Source organism: Ipomoea triloba, chromosome 9, assembly GCF_003576645.1.
Source record: "Ipomoea triloba cultivar NCNSP0323 chromosome 9, ASM357664v1".
NCBI lineage: Eukaryota > Viridiplantae > Streptophyta > Magnoliopsida > Solanales > Convolvulaceae > Ipomoea > Ipomoea triloba.
In genome coordinates, this window is record NC_044924.1 from 10,756,009 (window position 1) to 10,782,551 (window position 26,543).

Below are 26,543 nucleotides of genomic sequence, written 5' to 3' on the forward strand. Positions count from 1 at the left end.
AATATAAGAATGAAATGTAATCTAAGTACATGTTTAACTCAGGAATCTAAAATCTCATTTGGTTCATTCATAATACTAACATTTGTTGATTATTTCCAGCCAAATGATGATCTTCTTGAATTTTCCGGTGGAAATACGCCCATGAGTGATTGCGTTCTTAGCGTTCTTGCTACACTAGAAGTGAGTGTCCACTTTGCATCCTTTTGGCTGCTTCGAATGGCATATAGAGGCATAGAGCTTGTATTCTCCTTAGGATAATCTCATCACATTTTATAGTAATATTAGGACTATTGAATATCTGATCATTTGTTGCTACTCCTTGAAATAAGGAGATACACACATCTTAAACCAACTTCCTGAAGAATTCATAATCTCTTCTTCTAAATATTATTAAATGTTCTTTAAATTTTTTTTATTTATGTGAATATTTTATTTCATAATTTATAGATAATTTTATTAATATTGTAATTGCTATAGAATAATATTATATAAAAATTAGTAGTAGTAGTAGTAGTATTTATGTCTTTTAAATATATATTCCATTTCTATTTCTTTAACCAACCAAACGTTGGAATACAATTCCTAAAGTTTATTCTTTCAGCGAACCAAACAATAGAATACAATTCATGTTCTATTTCTTGCTTATTCCATTCCTTATGGAATAGCATTCCTATTCACTCTAAATCCATTCCGTGAACCAAACATGCTGTAAGTGTTAAAAGGATACACTTTAAACATTGAAAAGACGCACCTTAAGCTTTAGAATGACGCACCTTAAGTTTTCAAGTATATAACTGACGCACCTTAAGTATTAACATGACACACCTTAAGCACAAAAAAACATGCACATTAAGTTTGAACAATATGCAAAATAACCAAATTACCACCGCATTTTTTAATTACACTCATAGATGTGCCCAGTATAGATATGACATGCATTTTCAAAAAAATATTATGTCAACTTTCATTTTCTACACCTAACTTTTACACTCACACTCAAAATTTTGATATTAACATTTTTACTGAGACCTACATGAAAAAAATACATTATTTGTACATATTGAAAGTTCATTATTTAGTAATATACAAATACTAACAAATAATGAGCCTTCAATACACAAATAATGTACATTCAATATATTAAAAATAAATATTTATTCATAAAACATGGACCATGTTCCACAATATAATTTTCCCTCAACATTATGTATTGTGATGAAGGCCCTGTTTGATATATAATCAGCCTATCAGCCAATTTTAGCTTATTTGACAATTATTAGTTGTTTGACTTGGTTAAAAAATCAATATAAATGTTTGGTTAATAAACTTTTGTAACTCCAAAATACTAAAATTCAAAAGGCCACTCAAAGCAACATTTTCAATTAGCTTTTTGAGAAAAGAAATTATACCAAACAGCTATCAGCTAACAACTAATTTACCAAACACATTTCTACAATCAGCTAATATTATCAACTAATCATACCTTCTAACTTAATCAGCTAACAGTTTCAACTAACAGCCATTTACCAAACAATGCCGAAATGAAAATCTACACCAATAATATAATTCAATGATTAAAATGGATGTACATATTTAATTGTTGATTAATGATTATCATCATCAAAGCTTTTGCGGATTAGGTTCATGCAAAATGTGGTTAGGAATGATATGATTAGCTTAGGACTAAAAATAGCTTAATAATTCAATGAATAAAGTATAGTAGATTTGATAGGGTCACGTGATATTACAACCGATATGCACCGGCGATTGTGCTTTCCATAATGGCAACACAAGTAAAAAGCCGAAGACGACAGCGTTTTCTTTGACACTGTCATCATCCAACCAAATTCGATCGCTCCAATGTTGCACAGAAAACTTTCACAACGTAATATGAAGATTTTTTTTTAATTAAAAAAAAAAAACCCACCCTTATGTCTTCTTCTTGATCAAAATATCTTCATCTTTTTTTTTTTTTTGTTTTATAAAGAGGCATGTATCATAAAATATTCATGATATAAATTGTATATGGTCCGGTATGGTAAATGGCGGTTGGATGGTAGTTGTTAGCTGATTGGGTTAGAGAGTATGACTAGTTGATAACATTAGCTGATTGAAGAAATGTGTTTGGTAAATTAGTTGTTAGCTTATAGTTGTTTGGTATAATTTCTTTTCTCAAAAAGCTAATTAAAAAAGTTGTTTTGAACAACTTTTTAAATTTTAGCATTTCAAATTTACAAAAAACTAATTAACCAAACACTTATATTAATTTTTTAACCTAATCAAACAGTTAATACTGGTCAAATAAATCAAAATTGGCTGATAAACTAACTATTTTACTACGTTATTAATAATAATCAAATAAAAATTTGCACCAATGAATCAATCATTGAAATGAACTGGAAGAATTTATATAACTGGTCATTATCAATGTTTTTGCAGATAACATTAATGGCATTTAATTTATCAATAACTCTGGGTGAAATGGTATAAATTTGTGACTTTAAAATAAGAAGTTATAAGTTTGATTCTCAATTCCGTTAAATATACTGAAATAGAAATGACATTTTAATTTATCACCAATGTGGTCAAAGGTTCGAACCCATCTATATACAATAATGTCCTAGGGAGATCTCACTCTATGAAGCGTAGATACCACTGTGAAAAATATATAATTAAAAAAAAAAAGGAATAAAACAAATTTGATTTGCTTTTTAAAGACAAACTTGATATGATTTATTAATAAATGACAAGCACACTCAAGTTATGGCTTTGATCACCTCATCACCTTTGGTCTACCACCAACCACCACCACCACCACAACCACCTCAATTCACATACACAAATATATAATATCTAACCACTTTTCATATTTTTGCTTTCCCCTCATTCTCACATGGTGATTAATCCAATTCCACTAATGTACACAAAAATACATAACAAAAAGCTAGGGAGTACCATTTTACCTTCTTTTTTTTTTATTTATTTTTTTTACTTTGATTTTCTTTTGGTCTTTGACTCTCAACAATCATTGATAAGTGGGTCCCACCTGGATGGCCACCCCACTCTTCACAAAGGAAACATAGATTGAGTGACAATTGGGAAGCAATATTGATCATATATCCATTTTAGTGCATCCAGCATTCTGGGGTTCTGGAATGGTCTCTCTTGGAGTCACTACAATAGTTGTACACCAAGTAGTGACTCTCAATCCATTTCAATGCCCTATTCTGCTGCCTGCTCAGGCCGCCGGAGCGGTACGGCGAGGCGGACAACGGGCGGCACCACCGCGGCGCGTAGGCGGAGCATCCGCTCGCCTTGAAATTCGTGAGCTTTCCGACGAACGGCTCGTACCGGTAATCCGCCTTGTATTTCCCATCCTCAGTTGCCCAGGAGGATGCATCCCAGATGGATCCATATATCCACATTGGCCTTAGTGGAAATGTCTCAATGCTTTTCCTAGGGTACCTCCTTATTGGCACATCATCCACAAGAAATCTGTCCCCAATTCAATAAACAACAATTTTTTTAATTATTTTTTCACTTTCACATGACATAAACTGGTAAAAGCTTGCAGTTATCACTGCACAAATAGAAACAAAACAGAAAAAAAAAATTTGTAAAATCTGACATGGACCTCTCTAGCTACCTATACTCTTTCACAGGCCAAAAAGAAACAGGAAACAAAATTGACAATTTCCTTTACACTCATTGGAGGACAAAAATGCTCTGTGATCAAGCAATGGGCATATCATGGCATAGACCCAAGTAAGAATATGAAAATATCATAGTGACGATTTTGTATTCGTGTCAAAAATAATGATGTGACAAGTTAAACGGTTTTAAATGTAATCAACACTTATAGAAGTGATCACTATTCTCGATAGTGACCATTCAAGGCAAGGCATACATAATTCTTGTAAAAGGTTTCCGATTCAATAATTCTTGTTTTCATGATTATTTGATGTATCAAATTAAAGAAAAGGGTTTTTTTTTTTTTTTTTGTTGGGTAATAAAATGAATAAATCTAGCTAGGGAGGGAGGTATTAAGTGGTTAGCTTACATGATCTCTCTAGGACTCCAAAAGATGGCATAGTGATGAAAACCTTGTGTAGGGTCAAACCACAAATGGTACTTCATTTCCCTACCCACAATGTTACCATCTCCACTCCCTCTCACATACACATTGGTCTGCAATGTGTATGGCTTCCCAAATGTGGTCCCAAGAAACTCAATGTCCACTTCATCATGGAACCCTGGGTGTTCTTCAACATTTGAAAGCTGCAGATCAGGTTTCAACAATATTATTGCCATCAATATTTCGAGTATAAACTTCAATTCACATAAATACTAGGGCAGACCAACTACTATGTAGTATGACAAAACCTCTGTTACCATTCCAGATAGATGGTCATTGGATCGAGACCCGTGGTGGGGCATTGATTCTTTGGGCTAAAATAGATTAAGAAAGTATACAACAGGTAGTTAGGGCGGGCCAACTACTATATAGTATGACGACACCTCTGTTACCATTCCAGATGGATCATAGGATCAAAACCTGTGATGGGGCATTGATTCTTTCGGCAAAATAAAAGATTAAGAAAGTATAAAACAAGTAGTTAGGGCGGACCAACTACTATATAGTAAGATGACACCTTTGTTACCTTTTCAGATGGATCATTGGATCGAAACCCGTGGTGGGGCATTGATTCTTTGGACCAAAAAAGATTAAGAAAGTATAAAACAGATACTACCTACTTGCAGAACTGATCAGTTACATCTGACAGAACCTTAAAAACATCATTAAAAGAAGCTAATTAAAGAAAATTCATGAATTCTCACATAGAAAGCAGTGATCACTCCTGCAGTGTACCCAGGTTGAAGCTTGATGGAAGCTCCAAAGTACCCAGAACGGAATGGTTTAACGGATTTGAACCCACTACCTGGAATCAAAATAAAGTTGCAGGTCAGAACTCAGAAACTAACACACTACTTTTAGTACATAGTACAACAACATAACAAAAGTTGAGGTTTGGGAAAAGAAACCTGACCTGATGTCCTGTCAAGCCACATGGTTAAGCCATTGTTATCCACACTTTGGTGGCTAGAGCCCCAAAGGTTTCTGTACCCATCATAGAAGTTCATGGACCTGAACTTTGAACTGGGGTAGTAGCCAGGGGAGGGTGGCCAAGAACCAGCATTGCTTGGGGTTGGAGGGATCACAGTGAGGAAGAGGAAGAAGAGGAAGAGGGAAGCCATGGGAGACAGAGATTGAAATCTGTGCAAGAAATTAAATGGAGAAACTCTCTGTACATAAATGCAAGTCAATTGAGACAAGAGAGCTGATGAATGCAATGTGTGTCTATGGAGGGGGGGAAGAGCATGGTAGTAAAGATGGCATAAATAAGAAGATTGGTGGGGCCCATCTTGAATTGGGGAATCATGGTGGTAGGAGTTCTTGATTTAATTTATATTATACTCTATACTCCAAAAATGTAATACAATCATAGAAATTAATTTTGTCCAACCATTTTAATTGAATTATTTCTATTTTTGTTCCCTCCTCCTACTATTTGGTGCATGATTTTTACTTTTATTTTTTTTTTCATATTTAATGCTTCTGACCAAATTTCTTATAAAAATTAGTTATCATATTTTCAACTCAAAATCATACACGTTTGAGAAGAATATATATGACTCTAAATTAGAAACGTGATGAATTTTAACTATTTCTTGTGAAGATTATTTGTTTAAAAAGACATAATGTGACAAAAGTCCGTACTAAAAATTGTGTATTAAATGTAACAAAAGTAATTTAATATCCACGGGCAAAAAATGAATATAATTCATTTTAATTGGTACACAAGGTTAAAATAGTCTCTGATTTTATTAGGAGTTTCATTACATTTCTTGATAATGAGCTAATAAGTGCAAATGGTTCAAGTGTTCAACTCATTACAATGATTGATTTTTCTATTTAAGTTTCTTTTTTTTAAAAAAAAAAAAAAGAAAAGAAAGAAAAAGAAATTGGAGTAATACTTTTTTAAATGGCGCATCTTAAGTACACAAACCACGCATCTTAAGCACATAAAAAAAAAGTACCGTAAGAACACAAACACCACATCTATCTTTATTTCCTCTGCAACACTGCACACAGGCAATACGGCACACCTATAAGATATTAGGGATTTAGCCGTTCAACTCATTACAATGATAGATTTTTCTATTTAAGTTTCTTTTTTTTTTAAAAAAAAAAAGGAAGAAAAAGAAATTGGAGTAGTACTTTTTTTTCATTATTCTATAATATGATATTTATATTAATTAGTACTATAGATGACAACTGTATGAATTGTATTGAATGAGATTATTGAAAGATATCGATTACAGGAATATATATAATGAGAGAATCCCAGGGAGACTAGAATATGGGAATCACAGGAAGGGGAGTCCTAATACTCCGCCTCAAGCACATGGTAAGCTAGTAACCTGTAGATTGTCTCTAAGAAAAGAAAATCTAGGACCAGACTGAGCTTTAGTAAAGATATCAAGAAGTTGATCATTGGTTGAAATAAAGTTGACTTGAATATCACCTAATGCAACTCTATCTCTAATAAAGTGATAATCAATCTCAACATGTTTGGTACGTGCATGAAAAATCGGATTTGCAGACATGTATGTAGCACCAAGATTGTCACACCATAACTTGGGAACAGAAATATTGGGGACATTGATCTCACGTAGTAAAGACATAATCCAAATTACTTCAACACAAATTAAACATCTGCTAGTGCTTTGTACTCAGTCTCAGTAAAAGATTTAACAACAGTTCTTTGTTTCTTATAGACCTAAGACACAAGATTGGACCCAAGAAACACAACATAACCACTAGTTGACTTTCAGTCTTCAGGACAACCAGCCTAATCAGAATCAGAAAAAGCATGCAAATCTCTAGATACTGATTTTCTTATTTGCAAACCATAAGTGATAGTTTCCTTAACATACCTCAATACTCGTTTCAGTTGTTCCCAATGTGAAATTGTAGGAGCATGCATATGTTGACATAATTGGTTGACTACAAAAGATAGATCTGGGCGTGTGACAGCCACATATTGTAGTGTCCCTACCAAACTCCTATATTGGGTAGGATCCTCATACAAGTCTGCATTGCTGCAAAGGATAGATTCGGGCGCGTGACAGTCACACGCGTGACAGTCACATATTGTAGTGCCCCTACCAAACTCCTATATTGGGTAAGATCCTCATACAAGTCTGCATTGAAAGGAATAGATTTCGAACTAGAAATTAGAGTAGATAATGTTTTGCATTTTGCCATTCCAACAAGTTTCAAATATCAGTCATATATCGGATAAGCACGTAGAAATTGTTTGTCATGATTATTTTGTATTTGAAAATGTTGAAAACTTTCTAATCGTTTTTCAAAAAACTAACTCTATTAGATTGTAGTATCTATGCTCAAACATACGTACTCAACCTATTGAGGAGCACAAAGAGTCGGTACTGCCTCCACTAATGCTTGAACTCATGACCTCCCATATGTGAGAGTCACTACTCTACCATCTGAGTACAAGGTGCTTGGCAACATGTGTTATTTAATTGTGAGCTTTATAATGAGTTACTAGTTTTACACGCGCATTGCGCGAATGGGTTAATGCTCAGTATTTATATTTAAATAAATATTTGAAAGTATATTAATGCAAGATTATATGAGAAGTTTATACATAGGTAATTGAATGTCAAATTTTTTTTATTTAAATATGTAACTCAAAGTATATGAATCTAAGATAATATAGGAAATTCATTACAATTGTCACTAAAATAAATGTTTGGAACTTTGTAAAACCGATAGTCTAAATACTTTATCTAAAACCGATAGTCTAAATAAATAATACTTTTGGTTTGAATTTTTCTAAATATTCTTAATTCTCTTTTGAGTAACATTGTCATTGTCTTCATGCTTACTATTTGTCCTCTTCCTTTTTGTTGGTAGTGTGTTATTTGCAATTGGGTTACTGTTGGTAGCATAGATGACAACGTCATGCAATGAGATTATGATGTAGGAAGCTATGAACTTTCCTTTAGGTGTTCTGCTCGGGGTGTATTTGGTTCAACTATTATTGTTGAATGAGTTATTGTGGATAAAGAAATTCTTTTTTTTTTTAAAGGCAGTGATATTATTGATGGATAAACCGAAGAGAAGCGAAGCCCCGAATATCGTACATACAAGCAAGTTTGACCTTTAAAGGTAACGAGTTCAAAGAGCAAAAAATAGAGGGTGAGTCTTTTCCAAGACCCTCGAAAGCAAGAGCATCGGCAACTTGATTAGCTTCTCGATAGATATGCACTAATGCAACGTTCCATGACATGAGGCATGCTCGAATGAAGAGAACAGCTTCTTTAATTCTCCACGGGATCTCTTTCGACAACGAGGAAACAAAATGAGCAAGTGATTGCGAATCGACTTCCACTAGATAAGGCTTCTTCATCGTTAAAGTACACCAATGCAGTGCATAGCGCAAGGAAAAGGCCTCCGCCTCCAGGGCAGATGAAGCATCTAAGGGGAAGCTAAGGCCGACAACAATAGAACCACGAGAGTCTCTAAGACAAGCACCTCCTGCCGCTCCGTTGACCGTAAGTGTAGCATCAGTATTAAGCTTCAAGCGACCTGATGGAGGTTCAAGCCATTTAACCCAGATTGCTGTCTTGCGTGGAACTTCATAAAAACGGGCGACCAAACCTCCAGAAAGAAGAAACGAATCAGAAGCATTATGACTCTTAAAAGGCTGAGAGAGAGAAAATAGTATGGATTCCCTCTTAATTCTTTTAATTGTTCCCATGGCAGAGAAAGAGGATCTACCATATACAAGTTCATTGTAAGCAACCCACAAGTACCAAAGTACTAGGCAGGGAATCAAACGTGTAAAACATCCAGTAGCAGAACTAGGAGATGACAACAACCACCAAGAATGACATGCTACCCGAATAGTGCCAATATGAATTAATGAAAACCAAAAAAGTCCACTGAAGTGTTTCCATACTTCTTGCACCCGACCACAAAGCCATAAGCAATGTTCAAGACTTGCATTTGCAGCGAGGCAGAAAGGGCAAATCGAAGGCATGCAAATCCCAAAGCCCTCTATCACGTCCGGGAATGGTAGAAGTCTTCGCAAGAGCTTCCACATGAAAATAGATATCTTAGACGGTATTCCCCCGCCCCATATACAATCTGACGATAAAGTTAGTCCTGCTCTTGGCCTTAGACATTCATAGGTCGTGGAGAGGGAGAAATTACCAGAAGAGGAAGGCATCCAAACCAGGTCACCAGCAACTTGAAGTGTGTTTTCCTCTACAAAATCTTCAACCTCATGCATACGTCGCCAAGTAAGAGAGTCAGAAGGTCTGGACGTACCCTCGGTATATCGAGCCCGCATGAACGTACTCCATAAAGATCCCCCTAGCTTGAAATTAAAACAAATCTTTGCAGAGAAAGCAAGCTGAACCGTTTTCAAGCAGCGAACTCCTAAACCGCCTTCTTCAGTGGGCATACAAATTTTGTTCCAAGAAGCCCAGTGCCGTTTTTGCTTTCCATCACTCGTACCCCAAAAAAATTTTGCCAGTTTGGACTCGAGAGTCTTCACAACTTGACGTGGCAGCATAAAAGAAACCATAGTATAAAGGGGAATCGTCGAGAGAACATGTTTAATTAGTGTAAGACGTCCCCCGGGGGATAGCAATTTGCGTTGCCAGCTTAGGAGCCTTTCGTCAACATTTTCCAGCAATCGGTGGTAGTGAGAAATCTTATTCCTACCACAGAATAGGTTTACCCCCAAATAACGAAAAGGCAAAGTAGAGCGCTGCATTCCCAGGATACGCGACATAGAAGTTGCTCTTTGGGCAGTGCAGTGTTTGGAAGTAACAAAGAAACTTTTGTTGAAGTTGATGCGTTGTCCTGAGCCAGCTTGATACTGCCTTAAGGTTTCCTTTAATGCTTTGAGTGAACTCGATGAGCCATTAGTGAATATAATAATATCATCAGCAAATGCCAAGTGTGTTATGACTGGACAGTGCAATCCAGACGAGTAAGGTGATAGCATACCCATGCCCATTTTAAGAATGAGAGAGCGGGATAATGCTTCAGAAACCAGAATGAACAGTAGTGGTGACAAAGGATCGCCTTGTTTGATCCCTCTAGATGGTTTGAAGAAACCACAGCTGATTCCATTGATCAAAATAGATAGTCTTGTCGCATTAAGATTGTTCATGACAAGATTGACAAAAGCTGCCGGGAAACCAAATTTGAATAGCACTGCTTTTAGAAAGCTCCAAGATATTCTATCAAAAGCCTTTATCATGTCCAGTTTAATCACTACATTAGAGCCTCGACATCTTTTATTTATATATTGCACTAATTCGTAGGCAAGCAACACATTGTCTTGAATGCTCCTACCTTTCATGAATCCTGCTTGTTCAAGAGAAATTAGCTTGGGGAGAATATGGCTGAGGCGAGTAGCAAGAATTCTAGTGAATACCTTATTGATAAAGGTGCATAGACAAATAGGTCTGAAGTCTGCAAAGGAGTCAGGATTATTTATCTTTGGAATCAGAACTATTTGGGCGCTAGCCATTGCGCGAGGAATCGGAACACCAACAAAAAAATCCAATGTGGATAAAGAAATTCATAGTTTAAGGAATAAGATTAGATAAATTAGTAAAAATTTGAACATTTTAAATATGATGTAGTCCAAAGATATTACAAGGTAGTTTCCCGCTTCAATTTGTTGGGTAATCGGTTATTTGATTACTCTCATTGTCAACCCCCCCCCCCCTCCCCAAGTAGTTAATATGATTGGCTTCAAACTTTTTTTTTTATTATTTTTTTTCATGGTATTAATTGATATTCATTACATTGTCCATTATGTTTTTTTTTTTTTAAGATTGTAGCCATGAATTATAGTATACTGTCCTCGCATATCACCCTTCTAGTACCACTCGTCTGAAAACTCTGGAGAGATGGGGGTTCTCATTATCCTCTTTATATCATGAATATCAAACAAATCCCGTAATAGATCAACATCCCATTCACTTGCATCGTTCATAAGATTGCAGACCCGAGTATCCTTTAATTGCTCGTAACAAACAGTGTGAACATATGAAATGCATAATTAAAAAAATGGATATGTATCATTTTTTGTTGTAACTACTAATTTTATTTAATTCAATAAGAGTAAAATAGAGTGATCACGCTTCAATTTGTTGGGTTATTTGAGTACTCTCTTTGTCAACCAATCCCCAAGTAGTTAATATAATTAGCTTCAAATTATTTTAAAATTTTTTTTCAGTTAATATAATTAGCTTCAAATTATTTTAAAATTTTTTTTCATTTAATATAATTAGCTTCAAATTATTTTAAAATTTTTTTTCATGGTATTAATAAAATACTTGGTAAATAAATATATGACATTATTTTGTATTATAACTTTGATATTTAATTACAAGATATTGTACAAAGACGATAATGGACAATGTAATGAATATCAATTGATGAATTTGAATGTAAAGAATCTTCGCATTGGAGAAAATAAATACAATATAACTAATGAAATTATTTCTCTTATTTAATTTAATTTTTTGATAATGGATAATTTTTTCAAATAAAGGTATTGTAGACACATAATTCTAAATTAAATAAATACATATGTATTATTTTTNTTTTCAAATAAAGGTATTGTAGACACATAATTCTAAATTAAATAAATACATATGTATTATTTTTTGTTGTAGTTACTAATTTATTTAATTAATTTAATAAAAGTAAAATAGAGTGAGGAACTTAATTATGCCAAATTTGATTAGGTTGAGGTTCGAACCTAAGACCTTTCTTATAGAAATTGATGGATAAGTTAAAAGTTAACGGAATATTAACGGAGAAGAAAATATTTAACGGAAAACTTAACAGATAATCATTTAATTAAGGATAAATTAGGAAATCTCAAGGAAAAATATAAATCTAAACAATCTGAACCATCCGTTTGAGTTAATAATTTGACCGTCATTTTTTCTACCCATTATAGGCCTAACTCTTTTTTGCTCTTATTAGTGTATGTATATATATATATATATATATATATATATATATATATATATATATATATATATATATATATATATAGTAGATAGTAGATGCATGATAATAATGATTTAACTTTGATTAAGCAATGCCACACATACTACACCTTTGTCACTTCATATTCACCATCTCAATCAATAAAAGTCAAAAATATTCATTACCACATCTTATTTGTACGGATATAAAATTACACACACCTCTATAGATTAATTCAAATAGTTCTATATTCATTCACTGATTTAAAATGAGCTCTTGTTAGTTTTAATTTGCCTCAACAAAAAAAAATGTTAATAAGGAAGGTAGAGAATATGATTCATTTTAATTAATCTATAAGAAAAAAATTAAAATTAATATGACCTAGTCTAGTCTATCATGTCACAATAAAATGAAAAAATCAGGCAAGTAAATTAAATAAAAGAAATATTCTTATTAATAATAATCATTACATTGAAATTAAAAGAAGGCAACCATTATATAGCCCTTGCCTACAAATATTCCACGTACTCCTAGACAAAACTAATCATATTAATTTGCAACAATATATTCACCAATTATTTTTTTTATGTACCATTAAACCCTTTACTACAACTTACTAATCCAGACCTCTTCATGCAAAAATATTAAATACCGAAAAAAAATACTGAACACTTAACATTCATAATAAAAATACCAAGTATGACATTGCTTATCAAGACCTACTAATAATTTGAATCACTACAAAAGAAACACGGATATAGCAACAGAATTTTTCGTCACTAAAGTCAATAGCGCGGATCCAGTCTGTCGCTAAAGTTTTGTGACACAATTTAATTCCATTGTTAAATTTAGCGATGGATTTTTTCGTCGCTAAACTTAAAAAAATCGTCGCTATTTTTCTCCCTGCGACGATTTGAATGATGAAATTTGCAAGGGAATAGCGGCAGAAAATTTCGTTGTTAAATTTAGTGACAAAAAATGCCGTTGCTAATTTGTTTCTATTGTTTACAATGGATGCCATTTAGCTACAGCTTAGAGACGGAAATATCCGTCGCTAAATTTAGCAACAGATATTTTCGTCGCTATTTTGTTGTCATTCTTTGTAGTTATAAGAGCATCCTTATCAGTATTGGTTTTTTTGGTAGTTTTTATCAGGCCATGTAGGGAAGAGAGCGGGGAGGAGAGAGGAAGCAAAACAAAAAAAAAAAAGGAAAAAGAAAAAGCTTCTGCAAAACTTCAAAAAAAAAATGAATGAATAGAAATGATTCACGCGCCAGCTAGGCGCGCAGCAGGTGCGCTGCGAATTTAATTTCTTATTTCTCTGTTTTCTAAGCATCAGAAGAGGGCCCACAAATAAACTTTGTTTGCAGAAGTTAAAAACTTGAAAATAACCCCTTCCCACACCAGTTAAAAACACATTCATAATTCTTTGATCTGCAAAAGCCAAATAATATCCACAGATGTGGATGCTCTAAGGTATTTAGCTACGGATTTACTATGAGTTTTTTTTCCGTTGCTAAATTTTTAAAAATATGCCTACTATTTAATATCATATACATGTATTTAACCTATAATATAGTTCAATAATATAATTGTAAAATATATTATATTAAGAAATTCAAACTCAATAACAATAACAAAAGTATAGCATTGTAAAGTGTTACATCGCTAGAAACGGTACTAAATATATTAATACACATAATTTAATTGTCTCCCAGATTTTTAACATTTGAATTAGAAAAATGTTTAACTTGAGTAGTTGGAGGTCGTGGCATTAAAGTGGGTATGTAGCATGCCGTTGCGGCGCAACTCGTCCACAAACTTGTCATCTAAGCTTGCATTTAAGTTTTTTCCATCTTATAGTTGAGCTTGCATCTCAACTTGTAGTTGAGCCTGCATCTCAACTTGCATTTGACCCTACATCTTAGCTCGCATGATCTCTAACTGTTAGGTCACCATCTCCTTCATTGCATCTTGATAAAATTGTAAAATACCAAATGAATTACAGCTATTATCGTTGATAAATGAGGATACTTACCAACTCAACCAATTCTCATTAAATTAAAATTTACCATATAGGTACATGCAAACAACACCTAGCTAACTTGAGTATGTATGAATTATATATATACTCTAACGTGTAAATATTATTATTTTTGACAATATCCTGTGGTTGTCATCACCATAATTTAATTACAGCTTAATATATAGGGGATAATATAATTGAATTATAATAATACTTTTTTTAAGACATTAGAATAATACTTTTAAATATTAAATATGAGTGATAATTATTTGACGGCGAAAACTTGAAAGCGGAAACAAAAAAACGAGATCTGAAAGGGGGAGGTGAGTTTGGTACGGTGTGTATTAAATGCCCACTCCTCGTCCAAAACTAAATATATAAATAAAAAGAAAGAAAGAAATATCCCAATCTATTTATTAGTTTTGCAGGTTTGCATATGACTCTACAGGCTCTTGGGCATGTCCCCTTATGATTCAGATTTTATTGCATCCTCTCAGCTTAAAGCAACATATATATATTGCTCTATATGTGTTTCTCTTTCCAACCCTTGCCTTTAAAGCAACAATTTGGAATTACATATTTACCTTTCCCTTTTGCTTTTTGACCTTTAAACTTTGATCTCTTCCAAACCCGAGCCACCTCGTAAAAGAATGATATTTTTAATCTCTTATTTATAACGCAACAATCCCCTAGTCACCGGTACTAGACTTGGCCTTTATCGGCATCCGCCCAACATATACAATTAGGCTATATAGTTGATTGGTTTAGCTAATAGTTGATTATGTTAACTATTTTGATTGATAGTATTAATTGATTATAGAAAAGCATTTGAAATTGGTAAATAGTTGTTTACTCCAGATTGTGTATAAAATGACATATAATCTCAAAAATATATTGTGTTATTTACTTAATTCTTAAATTACTTTTACAGTTTATTGTTGTGTTATTATTAATGATTTTTAACTAATATTTTTATTTTATTATTAATAATGTTATAATTATAAAGAAATACTCCGTAATGAATAATTCAACATAATAATTAACACAATTATATGTGTGTATGAGAGAGAGAGAGGGTAAATTAAGATGTGGGGCTTTAGGCAGGTTATGATATATTAAAAATGTAAAATTGAATAAAAATTGGATAATATAAACACTACAATAACGAACAACGTAACTACTAATGGTAAATTAGGCTTTTAACTTAAAATAAAAATATAATAAGCTAGGCAAAAACTTGTGTGAGACCGTCTTACGGGTCTCAATTCGTGAGACGAGTTGGATCTTTGATTAATGAGGTCAAAGATCTGACTTGTCTAACAGACTGATACCCATGAGACGGTCTCACACAAGTGTTACCCAATAAACTAATATCAATAAGCTAGCTACTCAAAGTAACTTTTTCATTCTCATCTTATTGGCATTAATAATCCAAATTAAAAAACTATTTACCAATTTTAACTGTTTAACCAATTCAAGTCAAACCGTTTAGACATACTCAGATCACTAACGTACGGAGCATTATTGTGTAGACCATGATCCACACAGTTGTGTTGATCATAAATAAAAGCTATATTACTTGTGTACATAAAGTACATTATTTGAGTATTGAAAGTACATTATTTTGCCTAATATCAAATTATGTGAATTTAATACACAAATAATATACTTTTAATATATACATTAAAAATATACTTTATATTCAGAAAAAACACATTATTTGAGTATTAAAAGTACATTATTTTGTATAATATACATTCATTACACAAATAATGTAATTTTAATATATTAAATTGTACTTTTTTATGGTCCACACAATAATTTGTCCTAAATAACATATCCACCAGGATGGCCGTAATAAGCTTTAGGCCAAAATAGTTATTCACAACTTTGACGAGTTGACCTTATAAACATGTCGACTCTCAAGGTCACTTGTCATCAAAGACAACAAGTAGTTTTGAACAAGCTAAGGCCTAGAGCATGATCCTCAGCTCGAATAATGTCCATTTTTGTCAAGCATTGTTCGCCATCTTCTTTTTGGTAGTGTTTCAAATAAATAAATAAATATATATATATATATATATAATCTCATTTTAAAAACTTCATTTAAGATATGCATGCCATGACTCATCCATGTCTCGGCAATATTATATTTGTCAAGGAATGCACTAATGACTATTTGGGTTTCTTTCCTACCACCACCACAACCATCGAACTAATTTTTTCAATCACAATGTTAACATACTATTGAAATTCCCCTCTTATAATTGAGAAACAAAATATGTTTATTTTATTTATTATCGCTATAATGCCTTTTGTATATTATGACACAAACTTACATATCATTAAATTATATAATAGGTCAATTAAGTTATAAATATAATTAAAAGATATATGTAAATAGCATATTGGTAGTGATAATTGGTAATGTCAGTTTCATATGGTCCAGTGGGAATGGGTCCAAATTTGATTTCATAAATAGAGTAATAGAGATGTGTAGTGTGATAATGTTTCTCGCAGAGAGTAAAGCCTTTTGTCATGTGGTGGGGCACATCAACCATGAGATCGATGATGCCCAGTATCCTAATTAAATACTATCACTGCTTAACTACTTCTGATTGAAAGCATTTATTCATCACACTTAGCTTGCACATATAAGGACTTAGGACTATCTAGTATAGTTTTTTATATTATATCCATGCATAGAATTGAATTGCATTTATCTAGTGTCGAGCAAGGTAGATAATAGAATTTTAAGAATGTTATGTTTGAATCATGTATTTTTTGTCATGATTATTATTTTCTTTTTTTGAAAATTTGTCATGATTATTTAATATATATCTCATCTGTTGTAAATGTTCTTCATGTAAATGATAGTGGACTTGTGGAAGTAACAAAAAAAACAATTCATGACAAAATTTAAGATATTGCATAGAACCCCATTTTTTATTGGAACAGCCCTGATTGTCGTTCTCCATCTTTTGAAAGTATATATCTTCAACTTTACATTGCATGCACCCACCTCTTATGGAACCTTAGAACTAGACATATAAAGCATTATAAACAAACAAGAATTCCAAAAGTTTGATGAAAAAAAAAAAAACTAATGAATTTGTTTATTACCCACCTGCGCAAGAACCCTATGAACCTACGAGCTAGACCTAATCAACAATATATAAAACAAAATCTAACAATGGGGTAAAACATACAGTAATTAAAGCCCTTTTTGATAATGAAAATCTTTAATTTATCATAAAAATTAAAACACAACAAATTAATTAAGATTCCTTATTACCCCATCCCACAAAGCTGAGGTGAATATTGTTGCTATTGAAAATTAGAAAAAAGATAATATTACGAATAACATCGAGTATAAGGGATGGAGCTCGGTCCCCTTAAGAAATGTTGCATATCCAAACCTTATAAATGTAACATTAATTTGTATTAGTAGAATATGTTTCCTAACATAGTTAAAATTTGATTATATATGTAAGTTTTCGAATTCAACAATATGTATTAAAAAAAAAAAAAAAGATTTTGGAGTCTTCAAACATATGATTGATTGAATCCTTAATATAGAATCCGTGCATGCCTTGGGCCCCAAGTGAACAGCATATGAATTGTGAGGCAATAAATGTTTGAACATATATACAGTACTAATTAGACATGAAGCCATGGAAGCACAAAGCAAGTATATATACATCTATGAGATGAGTCCACAAATTCTGATCTGATCTGTATGTGTGCATAGTTTTTGTTAGTTTCCCAAATTAAACTGAAATGATTTATTCATGACATTTGGGAAATGACACCGTACGTCCTTGGCTGTGGTCCTCAATCCATCCTCTCAGGCGGCTGACATTTTTGTCTCATATTTTTAATGCAACAATAATGTATGTACACTAAACACTACATCCAGCTTAGCTTGATAGCCACTTTCTTGGACTAATTTTGTGGACAAATTGGGTTTCTCCTGTAGTGTCGGCAATTTTTAAGATAATCAAAATGGAAATCTTTGAGAAATTGTTTATGGATGGAGCCCTCATTCTCGTCTTTGTTTTTGTCTATGTCTAATTCCAGTACGGATCATATTTTATTGTCAATTATTTTTTACCCCCAAATAAACCGCAAAGCCAAAAGAACAGCAAATTTGTCCCCGACCCCTTACCTTACCGACATATCAAGAAAGCCCAAAAACCAGCCACCCAGTCGTTATACAGTAAAACTACGTCGTTTTAGTAAGTAAGAAACTATAGTTATATATATCGAAAAGGAACTGCAGTTGTGTTGAAAGGGAACTACGGTTCTGTTTGTAGTTATATCGAAAAGGAACTGTAGTTGTGTTGAAAAGGAACTGCAGTTGTGTTGAAAAGAAATTACAGTTGTGTTAAAAGGAAATTGAATAACAATTTCACATATTTGAGTGTATAATGTCGAATGAAACTGCACTTATATCGAAAAAGAATTGCAGTTGTGTTGAAAAGAAACTGCAGTTGTGTTGAAAGAGAATTGCAGTTGCGTGGAACGGAGCTGTTTCAATCGTTTATTTTCATTAATCAAAATGACGTCGTTTTGATGCACGGTCCACAGTAAAATTTGCGGCAGCCACCGTTAAAACAACACTACCGTTTGGATGTTCTGTCGGTAAACATAAAGTATTCACTTTCAAAATTTTAACCTGACTCATGACTCCACTTAAAATTATAGTATTAAATATTCTGTCCGTGAATGTAAAGAGCATCTTCTTTCAAAAATGTAGTTCAACATGGTATGTATAGTGACCGTGACTCATAACTTGTGCATTCATTATATGTGGGTGTTTATGTTTAAAAGTAATATTTGATCAAAAAAAATGTTTAAAAGAAATAAATATTTAAATTCGGATTAGGCAAGAAATTCAATTAAAACGTCGACATTTAATAACTTTTATGCAAAATGCATGCATGAATTACTGTTCGAGGGTAGGTTATTAATGATGTGTGTTAACATAGTATGGACATTCAGTTAACAATTTATGTATCTGTAATTATCATGTTATGTATCTATAATTATTATGTTATGTACCTTCGATTTGTTTACATGTAAAAAATATTAACTGCAAATACAAAATGTGTTAAATACAGATATATAATTTTTAAATCAGAATTCACAATGCAATATGATATCAGATTCATGGTATGCATAACAAGTGAGGTTATTCAATAACACAACGTATGTGTCTCTAACAACGATGGAGATCGATAATGGGCGATCTTGTCCTGTCGGGCCAGGAGAGTGGATCACGGGATTCATGCATCCTAACTAATCAACGCGGCAAACTAAGTGGATGGGCTCATTGGATCAAACACACTTGTCATAGCACTATAGCAATTAAGCTGCAAATACATTGGCCTCAATAGGGTTCAGAATGCAATTAAGTTTTAAGACACTTTTTTGGAACAGCAACGGTAAAATTAAAGTGATTAAACTGTTTCAATAGTAATTCATTCAGTCTACCCCTCAAAAAGTTGTTAGAAAATTACTTATTTTTGACATGTAAAATGATCATTTTCAGACATAGTTTAAAGTGAGGTTCACTTTTTATGTGGGTCGGGTCACATTAGTTTCGGATTCTTAAGTGAGAGTTTTAATTTGAAATATAATACACTGAAAAATAATAAATAGGTAAATGAGAAATTAATTCTTAAAGTAGATCCATTTGAGTTGAAAAAATGGGTTATAAAGGTTTTGAAGGAGCTTGTCCCACATTGAAAAGAAAGTGGGTTTGCACTAGCATATATACAGGGCTTGTTTGGTTATCAGTTGTTAGCGGTAGCGGATGGTGTTAGCGGTTATCAAATAGCGGATTGTATTAGCGGATTTGACCAGCCGATTGTGTTAGCGGTTTGTAAAAAAAATGATAGCTAAAATTGGTGGTTAACATGTAAAATGACCAAAAGGGTATACATATAATAATTTAATAAAAGAAATTAATAAAAAACTTTAAGAAAAACATAATTGGGGAGAGGTGCAAAAAAAAAATCCATCTCTCTTTTGCACTATTGTTACTCCCTAGCTGACTCCGCTACGCTCGCAAACTGGGGAGTAAGGGGACGTACTGGTGACAAGATAATTGGGCATGCAGCACCCTACCAGAGTCATCAGCCGATCCGAATGCAGCAAACGGTCACCCGTTACACAAAGACGACACATTGATGAGATAATAATTACTCCAACGGTTCACCATTACCAGCACTCGATGTATGCTCACCATTACTAGCACTCAATATATGCTCACCATTACTAGCACTCAATGTATGCTCGCCAGGACTGGAAGTCCGTTACACTCACCAGAGGAGGGCCGTTGCAGCCATAGTATAAGTAGCAGACTTGTGGTAGAGGATGGGGGACACTTTGTTTATGATACGCAACATTATTGTACTAAACTCACTATTGTACTCTTGATACATTGAGATTAATAATACATTCCGGTAACATTTTTACCGTCATTTGCAATATAATTTTAATATCTATTAACTGGTAATATTATTTCTATTTGGAAATTACTTAATATCTATTAATTGGTAATATTATATTGTTTTTATATTCGTAATATAATATTAATATTTGTTAATTGGTAATATTGTTTCTATTTGGAAATTACATAATATCTATTAATTGGTAATATTGTTTCTATATTCGCAATATAATAGTAATATCTATTAAATTGGTAATATTGTTTCTATTTGGAAAGTTGAAAGGGAAGATTTTATTTTTATTAATAGTATTGATATGTGAATATAGAAAATAATATTACCAATTAATAGATATTAGTTAATTTCTATTTTACATTTTCTTACCAAATAAGCATTATTAATTATTTGACCAATAAAATATTTAATTAATTGACTATAAAAGTTTGGTTGGGAAAATGAAATAGGAGGATTTTACTTTTATATATAGTATAGATTCTATCACAATATAAAAAGGATAATGCAAAATTATGAAATAGTATATTTTGCATTTGGTATAAATTGCCAAAATATAATAGATTGGCAAAATTTTAATTTTTTTTTGACTAATTAGTCTTACTAAAATAAGATATCATTGCATGTACCATGTATAGTAAAACAATAAAATAAGATAATTATTTTCCTATTTTGGATATTCACATTGATTTCTTTGGATAGATTTACACATCGGTTACAATATTTTATAAGAAATTACCATAAATTGCCTCATCACAATGCATATATATACCTAAGAATCAGACTTCAAAATAAACAACTCAAATATCATATACAAATACAAAGAGAAAGATGGTGCAGAGCAAAACGGTGTTCATGCTTGTCTTCCTTATGGTCATTCTATTAGGTTTGTTTTATCTCTTCTTCCCTCTAGGCTTTAACAACAAGAAAATATTACATCGATAATTCTAATTTTTTTTTAAAAAAAAAAAGAGTAAAAACAAAAAAAAATTGTGATTATGATTTACTAACTCAATATGAAATTATTTTGCAGGTTCACCAGTAGTGAATGTCATGGGGCAGTCTAATGATGGCGGTGATTTTGCCTACCCTAATGGTTGCGTGACGGATAAAGATTGTGACAAAAGTTGTAAATGTCCTCCCGGAGGCATTGGCAATAAGTGTGATGGAGGATTTTGTGTTTGCGGTTGTAGCATTGCCAGTAACAATGGCCATTAATTGAGATTAATTTCTTAATGATTAATATGAATTTTTAAATCTACTTCAAAATTCAATATTGTTCTATTTTGTTTTGATATATATGCAGGCATGTAGAATAATTCTTATTTGAATTCATATTATTTTCATATATTTATTTTTATTTTTATTGACATTATTCAACTCTTAACGTTGAATGTCAACTCCTAATAAACTAAGTGAGAGTTAATATCCAATTTGGTCCCTTAGCTATTAGGATTTTACCACTTTAATTCTCGACAATTAAAGTTGCTCAATTTTGTCTCTAACTATGAAATTTTTACCTAATTATGTTTCTGGACTATTAGAATTTCATCACTTTGATCCCCGACTACATACCAAAGTTGCTCAATTTAGTCTCTAACTATGTAATTTTACCTAAAATGGTCCCTCAACTATTATGATTTCACTACTTTGGTCCTCTAACTATTAAAATTTGTTGATGACCAAAGCGGTGAAATCCTAATAGTTGAGGGATCAAATTAAATTGGGTATTAACTTTTACGAAGAATTAATACTATCTATGCGCCAAAGACCTTGTGGTCAAGTGGCATCCGGTGTCCCGATTAACACTCCCACATGGATGATGGGAGTGGGTTAGAGCCTTAGTGGAGGCAACTGTTGACTCGTTGTGCTTCAGTAGGTTGAGAAAGTAGCTATGAACAGATACTACATTGTAACAGAGTCAGTAGTACTCAAAAAAAAATACTATCTATGCAATTAACGTTAATATAAATTATATATAACCACTGATTAGACAACTTAATGAACATATAGTATGATAAAAGACATTAAAAAATTATAATAAAGTTAGAAATATTTAATTTCAATTCTAATTTAGAGTTCTATGATGTTTTTGAACCAAATGCTCCATGAAGTTACAAATTGAACAAATTCATGACTTTGAACAGAATTTAGGACCATGACAACGAGATCCAAATCTGATCCATGATTTGGATAAACATGAATTCAACAAAGTTAGCGTCTGATTATTTTAGTGTCTTGAAAGGGATGGACGAGTGAATAAAATAAAATTCTTGTACTAAATAATTATTCGTTCAATTCTTCACAATATCTTCTTAATTAAGTTTATTACACAGCATGATATTAGTGTGATTTACCAAATTCGCAATCTTAAGAATTTTTCTCAGTCAGCCATACAAAATTTTGCATCTTGCCCAATGCCTATTGGCTGCATCGCAAAATGCAAAAACGTTACTTGCTAAGCTAACGCAGTATTTATCTTTTATTTTAGTTGTAAACTTTATGATTCCAATCTCAAATATCAAAGAGATATATAGTATGTTGTACTAAGAATCTCAAGGAAATTGAAGTGACATTTCTAGAATCCGAAAAGAGAGATGAGAGAGCGTTGAGACAGAAAGGAGAGAAAAGGGGAGCAAATTTTTTATTATGGTCCAAGTGACAAAACGACGTCGTTTTGATTAATGAAAACAGACGGATGAAACTGCTTTATTTCCGCGGAATTGCAGTTCTCTTACAACACAACTGTAGTATCAGTTCAACACAATTACAATATCAGTTCAACACAACTGCAGTCCAGACGGATGAAACGACCTCCGACAACTGCAGTCTCAGTTCAACACAATTGTAGTGTCAGTTCAACACAACTGCAATATCGATTCAACACAACTGCAGTACCGGTTCAACACAACTGCAGTACCACTTATTAAAGCGACGCCGTTTTGTAACATTGGTCCACAATGCATTGTGGACCACGGTCCACGATATAAGAATTGGAAAAGGGGAGCTATGGAACTGTGTGGACAATACTATCAAATAATGTACATTCAATATAAAAATAATGTACTTTTAGTATATTAAAAATGTACATTATTTGTGTACTGAATGTACATTATATTGTATAATGTACATTCAGTACACAAATAAAATATATTTAATATATTAAAAATGTACTTTTTGTCACAGCACTATGTGAACCACGATCCACACAATAATTTGCTCTGAAACTGAAACTAGTGTTGGGTCTGTGGTCTGTCATTTTATACTTGGCCCAAGATTATTGATTTTGGGCTTACCACATAAAAGGGCATTGGGCCATGACTATATATATATATATATACTCCTAAATTGTTATAGAATTAGAAAAGTATATATTATATATGTGGTCTTAAAAAAATCACTACGTTATTTTTTTAATAAAATAAAATTTGTTCAATTTTTCAAGCTAATGTCAAATTTCAATTGAGTTATATATTTATACCACTAATCGTATATTCATACCATGCAACGCACAAGTAGAGTATTAGTTTTGTTTTATAGTCCATGCTGCTACATGAACCATAGTCAACACAGTAAAATTTGCCATTAACTTTGGGCCATGGTAAAAGCAATTAAAAATGATTTCCTACGCTAGAAAATATGCTTAGAAATTTCAAGCCCAACCAATCAAATACATATTTGTGAAAAAAAATTACATATTTTATATGAGAGAGTCTTACAATAGTTTTTTTTTTTTTTGAATATTCAAATATTTACACATTTTAACAATTACAATTACATTCAAAAAAAAAAAAAACAATTACAATCAAGTTATTATTCCTTTACCTTCCTCTGGGGCAACGCAGAAGGAGGGAGGAGGTGTCATTTGGTCCGCTGGGACACGGTAACCAGAAGCAAAGAGGGTGGCGGTTTAGGGATTCGAAAGCTTGCCGAAATGAACGAAGCTTTCCTTGCGAAACTCGGTTGGCGCTTAATGCTGGAAGAAGATAGCCTTTGGGTACAACTGTTCAAAGCGAAGTATGCAATTCACCCTACAGACTGCTCTCAGTGGCGGCCAAAAAGATCCATGTCCAATGCATGGCGGGGAATCCTCAAGGCTGTTCCCATTATCCAACAAGGCATCAGAAAACTAGTAAGGAATGGAAGTAACACCTCATTCTGGAAGGATAATTGGCTTGGCGATGGCCCGCTACAGGAGAAAGCCCTGTCTCGTATTCCCTTAGAAGACATTGATAGATCAGTGGCCGATTACTGGGAGGTAGGGTGGAAGTGGAACAAGTTTGAGAATCTACTACCAATTGAGTGCCTAAGTAAAGTGGCAGCAGTTTTAATATCTGAAGCAGATGGGGAGACAGACATGTTGGGATGGAAGGGAGCATTCTCTGTGAACTCTGCCTACAGCATCGCGGCTAGTGACAATGTATCATTTGTTGAAGCAGCAAAGTGGAATAACATTTGGAAACTTAAAGTTCCGAATCGTATCAAGATTTTCATTTGGTTAGTCAGACATGGAAAAATCCTCACCAATAGTAATAGACGTAGCAGAGGCATGACAGACGACGATCGCTGCTAGAATTGCCCCAACAAGGTGGAAGATTTGGATCACGTATTGCGCAAGTGTCCTAGAGCATCGGAAGTATGGTCAGCAATCCTTTCTAGTCACTACACGGCTTACACGTCACGCCCGTTGTTAGACTGGCTAGACAATGGTATCTCAGGTAAAAACACTGGACATGCTCCTGGATATGACAATTGCCTGTTTGCCATCGCATTATGGTGGATCTGGAAATGGCGGAACGATGCCATCTTTAACAACAGGACATGCCCGATGCACAGTAGAATAAGATGGATCAGATCCCAGTGGTCCGAGATCAACGCTGCATTTGCTAGAGCAGAGAACCAACAACACCGAGACAGCGTAAGTTACTGGAAGAAGCTGTGTTGGACAAAGCCTCGAGGAGGATTTATGAAAATGAACATAGACGGCTCTGTTGACAACTCTAGCAGAGCGGGCTGTGCAGGGGTTTTAAGAGATTCTAACGGGGAATGGAAAGGTGGGTTTGTATGTAATATTGGGTCTTGCTCACCTCTCCAGGCCGAGGCATGGGCACTCTTAAGGGGGCATACAGGTGGCAAAACAGATGGGATGCAGAAGGGTCATCTTTGAGAGTGACTCCCAAGAGATAGTGGAGAACATTAACAGGAACTCCCCCGTGAATCCAATTGCGTTCAATGTCCTAACAGCCTGTAAAAGGGAATTGAGTGGACTTGGGACATGGCAGGTACTCTGGGTGCCAAGGGAACAAAATGGTTCCGCAGACAAGTTAACATTTAATTAATAATATTAGTTTGTGCAAAAAAGTTAAAAGAAATGATTTTACTTTTATTAATAGTATTGTTTCTATTTGGAAACTAGTATTTTTGTCCGTGCGTTGCACGGAATGAATTTGTTATAATATTTTAAGAATATTTGGATCGATATACAATTATATAAATTATAACATCGAATATTATATAGCGCAATTGATGAAATTGGTTGGATCGATTATGTTTTCTGATGTTTTCTTTGCTTGAATTAGAGCAAATAATTGTGCAATTACCCGTGCGATTCACGGATAAATTTTTGTATTATTTATTTAGATAATAAAATTAAAGATATTAAAAAAATCTAATATTGAACATGTACATTTATTTGATTATAAGATTAGTGCAAAAGTATCACTCAATTAATTGAATAATATATGACTTGTTTGTTTACAATTATCTTAAAAAGATCTATATTTAATATAACTTAAGTAATTATATTATTACAAAAATAAATATGAAAAAATGAGAAATAATTTAGCTTTAATTATTCCGGAGTATAAACATAAATTCAACGACTAATATTTAGCTTAATTACCATAATAATTATTAAGCAATTATTATTAGT

The 26,543-nt window shown here is 33.0% G+C and overlaps 1 protein-coding gene across 1 annotated transcript; it reads right to left on the reverse strand.

Annotated features, from left to right (window-relative positions):
• Nucleotides 1–2,703: 2,703 nt before the first annotated feature.
• LOC116028613 (probable xyloglucan endotransglucosylase/hydrolase protein 32) lies at nucleotides 2,704–5,363 on the reverse strand. Its single transcript, XM_031270380.1, has 4 exons — nucleotides 5,049–5,363; nucleotides 4,840–4,940; nucleotides 4,061–4,278; nucleotides 2,704–3,495 (listed from the first exon to the last, which is right to left on the reverse strand). Exons 1-4 carry the CDS (start codon nucleotides 5,254–5,256, stop codon nucleotides 3,126–3,128), a joined length of 897 nt encoding a protein of 298 aa, XP_031126240.1. The 5' UTR covers nucleotides 5,257–5,363; the 3' UTR covers nucleotides 2,704–3,125.
• Nucleotides 5,364–26,543: the final 21,180 nt, after the last annotated feature.